At 26.6% G+C, this 9,405-nt stretch overlaps 2 protein-coding genes across 7 annotated transcripts in view; one reads left to right on the top strand and one right to left on the bottom strand.

The window, feature by feature from the left end:
• Positions 1 to 9,405, top strand: part of LOC117181471 (DDB1- and CUL4-associated factor 12) — a 251,124-nt gene that overhangs the window by 149,347 nt on the left and 92,372 nt on the right. Inside the window, exon 1 of one of the 3 annotated variants that reach the window (XM_033374157.1) lies at positions 8,527 to 8,668. The exons of the other annotated variants lie outside the window; for them this stretch is intronic. The gene's annotated coding sequence lies outside the window, so the exon portion shown is untranslated. Of the gene's footprint in view, positions 1 to 8,526; positions 8,669 to 9,405 lie in introns of those variants that run through there. 3 annotated transcript variants of the gene reach the window in all.
• Positions 3,475 to 9,405, bottom strand: part of LOC117181470 (organic cation transporter protein-like) — a 104,022-nt gene continuing 98,091 nt past the window's right edge. For all 4 annotated transcript variants that reach the window (XM_033374152.1, XM_033374149.1, XM_033374153.1 and 1 more), the window contains exons 9-11: positions 8,733 to 8,914; positions 4,423 to 4,559; positions 3,475 to 3,929 (exon numbers count right to left, since the gene is read on the bottom strand). In XM_033374152.1, coding sequence (XP_033230043.1) covers positions 3,818 to 3,929; positions 4,423 to 4,559; positions 8,733 to 8,914 — 431 coding nt within the window. In that variant the 3' untranslated portion in view covers positions 3,475 to 3,817. The remainder of the gene's footprint in view (positions 3,930 to 4,422; positions 4,560 to 8,732; positions 8,915 to 9,405) is intronic.

Below are 9,405 nucleotides of genomic sequence, written 5' to 3'. Positions count from 1 at the left end.
AAATTGGTCCGGGAATAACTGAGAGTCATGGAATTTAAAATTGCTCATGGAAAACCAGAAGCCGTCAGTTTAAAATTGGTCCGGGAAAAACGGAAAGTTTCAGGGAATTTGAAACTGGTCAGAGAATTTAAAATTGGTCATGAAAAAAATGAAAGCGTCAGAGAATTTAAAATTGTTTCGGGAAAGCCTGAAAGAGTCCGGGGATTTGAAAATGGTCATGTCATGGAATTTGAAACTGGCCAAAGAATTTAAAATTGGTCCGGGAATAACTGAGAGCGAGGGATTTTAATTTGGTCATGGAAAACCTGAAGGCGTCAGGGAATTAAAAATTGGTCCGGAAAAAATTGAAGGAATCTTTAAAACTCATCAGGGAAGACCTGAGAGTCAGGGAATTTAAAATTGGTCCTGGAAAACCTGAAGGCGTCAGAGAATTTAAAATTGGTCCTGGAAAACCCGAAAGAGTCAGGAATTCAAAATTGGTCATCGAAAACTGAAGACATCAGAGAATTTAAAATTGCTCCGGAAAAACATGAAAGAGGCAGGGAATTTGAAACTGGTCATGGAATTAAAAATTGTCTTGGGAAAACCTGAAGGATTCAGGTTAAAATTGGTCCAGTAAAAACTGCGAGAGTCAGGGAATTTAAAATTGGCCATGAAAAATCTGAAGGCGTCACAGAATTTCAAATTGGTCTGGGGAAAATTGAAAGAAATTTTAAAAACCATCAGGGGAAACCTGACGTAGTCAGGAAATTAAAATCTTGTAAGGGAAGACCTGAAAGGTTCTGAGAATTCTAAAATGTTCGGGAAAAAACATAAAGTGTCAGAGAATTTGAAACTGGTCAGGGACTTTAAAATGGGTCATGGAAAAGCTGAAAGCGTCAGATAATTTAACATTGCCCCGGGAAAACCGGAAAGAAGCAGGGAATTTGAAACTGGTCAGGGATTTTAAAATTTATCAGAGAAAACCTGAATGAGTCAGGAAATTTAAATCTTGTCAGGGAAGATCTAAATGTGTCAAGGAATTTTAAAATGATCCGGAAAAACTAAAAGTGTCAGAGAATTTGAAAATGGTCAGGGAAAACTGAAAAAGGCAGGGGATTTAAAACTCATGAGAGAAAATCTGAAATAGTTAGAAAATTTTCGACAATTTTTTCTGAAATATTCACCCTTTTGTAAATTAAAGAAACGTAATGCCTTAATAAAATTTTTATTGTTTTCTTTATTGACTGAACAAATTTTCTTGGCTGGAAATTCAACTCGTTTAATAAAAATTCGTTTTTTTGGTTTAAGAAGTTATCTCTTTACGTAGAAATCCTTTCTTTTTTTTTTTTTTTTTTTTTAACGCACTTTTTGGGTGTAAATCAATCTATTATGGCTGCGGATTCAACTATTTTATGGCAAATTCTTCTTTTGTCGTTAAAATATCAATTATTATATTTTTCGTCGTGAATTCGCCTTTTTTGGTGGAAAATTCAACATATACTTATAGTTCAAGGTGGAACTACTTTCTTAAAAATTCATTTTTTTACGATGTTACATAATTTTCGTTCTAAATTCATCTTCTTCCTTTAATACTTAACTATTATGTTGCAACTTCTTTTTTTTATTTCTCATAAATTAATTTTTTTTAACTGAAAAATGTATTTATTCCATTTTTGGTCGAAAATTGATCTTTTAATTTAAAAATTCATGTTTTTGTTGAGAATTTTTCCTTTTTTGGTAGAAAGCTCACCTCTTTGATTGAAAATTTAACTATTTGCTTAAAAATCGGTTTTTTTAATTGAAGTATCATTCTTTTAATTAGAAATTTATATCTTCGGTTGAAAAGTCAACTATTTTGTAGAAAATGTACTTTTGTGGTTTAAAAATTGCACATTTCATTTGAAATTTTTTTCCTTTTATGAATGAGAAATCTTTCTTAGTTAAAAGTTTATCTTTTTGTTTTAAAATTCGTATTTTTTGGTCGAATATTCGTTATTTTGTTTCTTTTGTAGAAAATTCATCTTTTTGGTTTGAAATTTTAAGAATTTGGTAGCAAATTCAATAATTTCATAAAAAATTAAACATTTTTTTTTAAATTAACTTTTTTGTTGAAGATTTATATCTTTTGGATTTGAAGTTCAACAATTGTATAGGAACTTCAATTATTTTGTTAAAAATTAACTTTTTTATTAAAGTTTCATATTTTGTGGTTGAAAATTGAACTGTTTTGTAGATAAATGCTCTTTTTGGCTTGCAAATTCAACATTTTGATTGAATTCTCTTCAAATTTGAATGTTCTTCTTGACTAAAAAATGTTGCTTAAAGTTTCAACTTTTCTATTAACCTATTCTTTCTTATAAATTGAAACCATAAAATACCATAATTTTAGAAACCCAATCATAATTTTAAGAATTTCAAGATTTATTTGTAAATTATGTAATGAATATGATTTCTTTCCAGTTGATAAACAAATCTTTTTTTAGAAATTAAAACTGAAAAAAACGCAATTATAATAAGAAAACTAAATATTTCAGAAAATCAATCATCAAACCGAAGAAATAGGAAAGGATTTTTTTTATAAATAACCATAAAACCCTGTTTAAATTGAATGCATTTATTGACTTTGAGTCTCTAATTGAAAAATAATTTTAAAAATAAACATTTATTTATTACAAATAGACTATGATAGTTAAATACATGCAGCATGAAAATATATCAATGTCAGAGAACACAAATGATATTTCGAAAATGAAATGAATAAATATTATGCTTTGACAATAAATAAAAATTGTCACCTCGCATAATTTATCAATGATATTTTTTTCTTCATTTTAGACTTCTGGCATTTGTCTTAAAAGTTAACAAAATAGTTCCTAAAAAAATATTTAAAAAATTTTAAAATAAGACGATTCAGACACTAGAAAATAACAAAACTAAATTATTTTACATGATAAGTGTCAGACGAAGACAACGAGATTTAACTGTATTCCTAAGCAATGCAAAAATTTTATAAAAAGATAAAAACATGATAGAAATTAAATTTAGATCTCTAACGATACTTGCTTATAAAATATTTTTCATTATTCAAATGGTTTTTTAAAAAAGGCAGGTTCACCAAAAGTCGCCGTTCAAGTAAAAAAAACTGAGAGGAACATAAAGAGAGCAAGAAATTCTACAGTTAGAATTGCCATTTCCGTTTCTATTGCGGAAAATATTAACTCGAGGCTTTAAAAAGCACACGTATACTTTCTTCGTTGCGAACACATTTGTCGAAATACTTGTCGGTATCTGTGTATATTGTAACCTAGATTTTTTAAATTTATTTTTTCCAGGCTTATCTTATATGAATTTAATTTAAAAATTCAAATAAGATTAATCTAGAAAATATAAAAAATAATCCAAGTTATATGTTTATTCCTATTGAAGACAAATGGAGGGTGTTTTAGATCCCCTTCAAGTAAAAAATTACCCGCCCTTTTAGTTTTTTTTTTCTTTTTTGCATCAGTTATTGTTTTATAAAAAAAAAAACTCGTAGAAAGTATAACAATATCGACGTAATGAACCTGATTAATTGTACCTATTTTTGAACATTTGTTCATACCATTTTGAACCTCGGAAGATTCGATGCGAATTGACGCTTATTTTGCCAATTAAATTCAACTATTTTATAATTGAACTCTTGGTACACTATTGACAAAATTGGATTTGCGCTACCACTTTCTTTTCGATGATTCGTGTGCTGAGCACTTTTCGCCAATACTCTTTTTAAGGGTACGGAGAGGAATGCATAAAATACTTTGAGGATAACCAAACTTTTTTTTTCCTATCAACGACGTCATCCGTTTTGCTTCTCGTGAATTCCGTTTTCTTGGGGCTTCAAGGGCTTCAAAGATTCGAGCTCACTCATCTGCTGATCCATAACCTTCTTTTTCTTCTTTTTGACTTTCCTGGCAAATTCAATTTGATTATTGTAATTGAGAACTAATCAGAGTTGCGATAATTTAACGAGAAGGAAAACAGAATTATAGGTTTTCCAGAATCTACGGCCGCTGCGAATGAATGACTTGACTTGTTTTGCCAAGTATTTTTAAATAAGGAATCTACGGCCGATGCGAATGAATGACTTAATTTTTTTTACAAGTATTTTTAAATAACGAATCTACGGCCGATGCGAATGAATGACTTAACTTGTTTTGACAAGTATTTTTAAATAACGATTCTACGGCCGCTGCGAATGAATGACTTGACTTGTTTTGACAAGTATTTTTAAGTAAGGAATCTACGGCCGATGCGAATGAATGACTTAATTTTTTTGACAAGTATTTTTAAATAACGAATCTACGGCCGATGCGAATAAATGACTTAACTTGTTTTGACAAGAATTTTTAAATAACGAAACTCGTTTAAAATAAAGAATAGAATTTAAAGAGAGCAGCTTACTTTCCGAACTGTTCTCCATCTTGGATGGACTCGGGTAATTTCTTATTGAGAGTTTCTGGCAATAATAGTGACAGGAGGCCTGCGAAAAGTGCGGCCGCTCCGTAAATAACGTTTGGTAAAGGATACCAAACATTAGCCTGCAAAATAAAATTTTAGAGTTTAGTACTTACTCTTGGTTCAATACATCCACGTTAAAGGAAAAAACACTGAAAAAAAGAGGGAATTGAATGTAAAAAACCGGGAATTTATTTCTGATCGTAGGAAAATTAAAGCTTACATTATTTTTATAATTTTCATCAATTTAGAAAAGTTATTTCTACTTTATTTAAAATTTCAGGGCATATAAGTGACAATAATTATCGTTTTAATTTTAGAAGAGGGAGCTTGAATAAAGAAATATAATTTCACTTGGAACAGAGAATTTTTTACATGGAGCGGGAATCTTTTTCAATAATTAAAACTCTGATTTAGAAGAAAGAATTTTTAAAAAAATCCCTCTTCCAAGTTAAAATTCATCACGATTTAAAAGTTCCTTCTTCCAAATTTTGTAAAAAGAAAAAGAATCTATTTTTAAAAATGTAACTAATTTATTGAAAATCAATTTTTCAAATAAAAATTTAACTATTCCAGTACAATTCGACTTTTGACGGAAAATTCAACTATTTGGTTGAAAAATGATACTTTTTATTGAAAATTAATCTCTTTTTTTTGAAAATTCATGTAATTTGTGGAAATTTAAGAATTTGAATCTAAATTTGTGTTTTAAACTTAAAAATTCATTTATTTTATTGAAAGTTCATGTAACTTGTTAAAAAAAAAGACTTTTTATCGTAGAAAATCGACTTTTTTGGTAGAAAATAATTTTTTTACTTTGAAATTGAATATCATTCTTTAAAAATTCTTTGTTTTTTAATTGAAAATTTAAGTATTCCAGTTTAATATTGATCATTTTAATTAATTTCTTTAGTTAAAAAATGAGTTTTTTTTTACAAACTTTTCTTTATTTGGATGAAAATGAATTTTGTTACCGAAAATTTAACTATTTTTCTAAAAATCCGATTTTTTTTGGTTAGGAATTAAATTTTTAACGGAAAATTCAACTACTCTATTTTTGGTAGAAATTTTAACTTTTTTGGATGAAAATTCAACTATTTCATTTAAAATCCACGTATTTTGTTGAAAAAATTGGCTTTTTTTGTAGAAAATTATCTTTTTCTTTTCGGTCAAAAATTAAAGTATTTCATTTAAATATTTATCATTTTAGTTGAAAAATCATCTTTTAGGTTGGAAATAAAATTACTTGGATGTAACTATTATTTCACTTGAATATTTCATAATTTTCGTTAAAAATTCATCTTTTTAAAAATAAAATTTGAAAAAAATGGAAAATTATATATTTTTTGTTATTGGTTCAAAATTCAACTGTTTCGTTAAAAATTCAAGTGACTTGTTAAACAATTGTATTTTTTTGGTAGAAAATTATTCCTTTTATCTCGAAATTAATCTTCTGGTTTCAAAATTCATCTTTGTTGGTTGAAAACAATTTTTGTTCATAACATGAAAATGTAACTATTATTCCACTTGAATATTTCATAATTTAAGTTGAAAATTCATCTTTTTAAAAATAAAATTTGAAGAAAAAAAAATGGAAAATTATATATATTTTTTTGTTTTTGTTAAAAATTCAACTATTTTGTTGAAAAATTGTATTTTTTGGTAGAAAATTATTCCTTTTATCTCGAAATTAATCTTCTGGTTTCAAAATTAATCTTTGTTGGTTGAAAACAATTTTTGTTCATAACATGAAAATGTAACTATTATTCCACTTGAATATTTCATAATTTAATTTGAAAATTCATCTTTTTAAAAATAAAATTTGAAGAAAAAAAATGGAAAATTATATATATTTTTTTGTTTTTGTTAAAAATTCAACTATTTTGTTAAAAAATTGTATTTTTTGATAGAAAATTATTCTTTTTATCTCGAAATTAATCTTCTTGTTTCAAAATTAATCTTTTTTGGTTGAAAACAATGTTTATTCATGAAACAAAAAGGTAATTATTATTCCACTTAAAATTTCATAATTTTAGCTGAAAATTCATCTCATTCCATTTTCTGTTAAAAATTGATTTTTTCAAGTTCGGTTATAATCCATGTATTTTGTTAAAAATTATATTTTTTGGTAGAATATTAATTTTTTTTAAATGAATCTTACTGTTTAAAAGATCATCCTTTTGGTTAAAACACAAGTAATCCAGATAAATATTAATCATTTTAGTTGAAAATAAATCTTTTTAAAAATAAAATCGGAAGAAAAAAAATGGAAAATTATATATATATATTTTTTTTGGTTAAAAATTCAACTATTTGGTTGAAAATTTGATTAATTGTTTTTGTTGAAAACTATTTTTTTTTAATTCAACATTATAGTTTTAAATTCATCGGTTAAGATAAAAAAAATTTAACTAAAAATGAAACTTCAATTTTCTATTGAAAATTGTTTTTTTTTTACAAGTTCAAAATTCAACTATTTGGTTGAAAATTTGTCTCCTTTGATTAAAAATTTAACTCTTACGTTATAACCCATGCATTTTGTTTTAAAATTGTATTTTGTGTTCGAAAATTAATTTTTACACTTGAAAATCAATCTTATTGTTCGAAAGTTCATCATTTTAGTTGAAAATTCATCTTTTTAAAACTAAAACTGTTACTATTCCATTTTCGTTGGAAAATTATGATTTTTTTAGTTCAAAATTCCACTATTTTGTTGAAAATTTGTCTTCTTTAATTAAAAATTCAGCTATTTCGTTGAAAATTCAAGTATCTCGTTGAAAAATTCTATTTTCTAGTAGAAAATTATTCTTTTTATTTTGAAATTAATCTTCTTATTTCAAAATTCATCCTTTTGGTTCAAAATATTTTATTTAAAGTCCGTTTTTTTGTTAAAAATTAATTTTTACAACTGAAAGTTTAACTTCAATTTTTTTTGGTAAAAAAGTCATATTCTTTAGTGAAAAATTGAAGTATTTTATGAAAATTAATTTATTTTGCAATATTTTTCGCTCTTGATAGTTTAAGTTCATTTTTTTGTAAAAAAAGTCATATTTTTTAGTGCAAAATTCAAGTATTTCAGATAAATATTCATAATTTTAGATGAAAATTCAACTATTTTGTTGAAAATTTGTCTGCTTTAATTAAAAATTCAGCTATTTCGTTGAAAATTGAAATATCTCGTTGAAAAATTGTATTTTATGGTCGAAAATTATTCTTTTTATTTCGAAATTAATCTTCTAGTTTCAGAATTCATCCTTTTGGTTCAAAATATTTTATTTAAAGTCCGTTTTTTTGTTAAAAATTAATTTTTACAACTGAAAGTTTAACTTCAATTTTTTTTTATAAAAAAGTCATATTCTTTAGTGAAAAATTTAAGTATAATATGAAAATCAATTTATTTTGCAATATTTTTCGCTCTTGATAGTTTAAGTTCATTTTTTTGTAAAAAAAGTCATATTTTTTAGTGCAAAATTCAAGTATTTCAGATAAATATTCATAATTTTAGATGAAAATTCAACTATTTTGTTGAAAATTTGTCTGCTTTAATTAAAAATTCAGCTATTTCGTTGAAAATTCAAGTATCTCGTTGAAAAATTGTATTTTATGGTCGAAAATTATTCTTTTTATTTCGAAATTGATCTTCTAGTTTCAGAATTCATCCTTTTGGTTCAAAATATTTTATTTAAAGTCCGTTTTTTTGTTAAAAATCAATTTTTACAACTGGAAGTTCAACTTCAATTTTTTGTAAAAAAAAACTCATATTTTTTAGGTAAAATTTAAGCATTTTACACAAATTAATTTATTTTTCACTGTTTTTCGCTCTTGATAGATTAACTTCAATTTTTTGCAAAAAAAGTCATATTTTTTAGTGAAAAATTTAAGTTTTTAAAAAAATGAATTAATTTTGCAATGTTTTTCTCTGTTGTGTTAAAGCATTCTCAGAATGAACGTTATAATTTAAAACCAATATTTGCGTTTTGGGAAAAATATGAATGCTACTTTTATTTTTCAGAGAAAATTGAAAAAGTCTATCCGAAGAAACCGTGAAATGACCGGAAATTTGAAATCATCTGCCAGAATTATTATTTTAGAAGACCAAAATCAGAGTGATTAGTTTCGTCGACTAAAATCAAAGTTTTTTTTTTTTGCATCTTGCAAACGTATCCGAGAGAGAGCTTCTTTCCACATGGAGGTATCAATATTTTGTATTGCATTTATTTTATTGTATTGATTTAACTGTTTATAATCGTACTTACTAGATGATTAATGTAAGGTGCAATGACACCACCTATTCTCGCAAACGTAGAGCTTGCTCCGAGGCCGACATTCCGTACAACTGTTGGGAACTGTTCGGCCGTGAAGACATAAATAGCACCGTACGACGACGTAATCGCAAACTTAGCGATCATAACAAATGTTATGGTCAACCAATCCATATCTAAAAAAACATGTATTAATTAATTAAACAATATTGGTAGTAAAGCTGTTACAGCACGAGAAAACTTACCGAAAAAGCAACTTTCTCTTCTATTCTAAGTTACCGACATTCGGTACATTATCATAAGTCGGTAATGCAGACATATTAGGGTGGCCCAAAAAAATCACATTTGAGAAATTTCAACGGGCGTCGATGCCAAATCGTTCTCTCGTGGAAACAGATTAGTGCACATTTTTTTATTTTTAAATAAAATGATTTTTAGAACTTTGTAAGTTGGAGAGCGATCAGGAGATAGGTGAAGAGACAGAGGAAGATCAGAAGATAGAGAAGGAAGAGATTCAGGACATAGGTAATAAAAGGATACAAGAGAAGGAGGCGGAGGATCAGGAGATAGCTGAGGAGAAGACAGAAGAAGAGAAACCAGAGAATCAGGAGACAGATGAGGAGAGATAAGAGGAGGAGGAGGAGGAGGAGGAGGAGGAGGAGGAGGA

Source organism: Belonocnema kinseyi, chromosome 10 (assembly GCF_010883055.1).
Source record: "Belonocnema kinseyi isolate 2016_QV_RU_SX_M_011 chromosome 10, B_treatae_v1, whole genome shotgun sequence".
NCBI classification, from domain to species: Eukaryota; Metazoa; Arthropoda; class Insecta; order Hymenoptera; family Cynipidae; genus Belonocnema; species Belonocnema kinseyi.
Note: the sequence above shows the minus strand (reverse complement) of the source record. Positions and strands in the feature narration are given on the sequence as shown.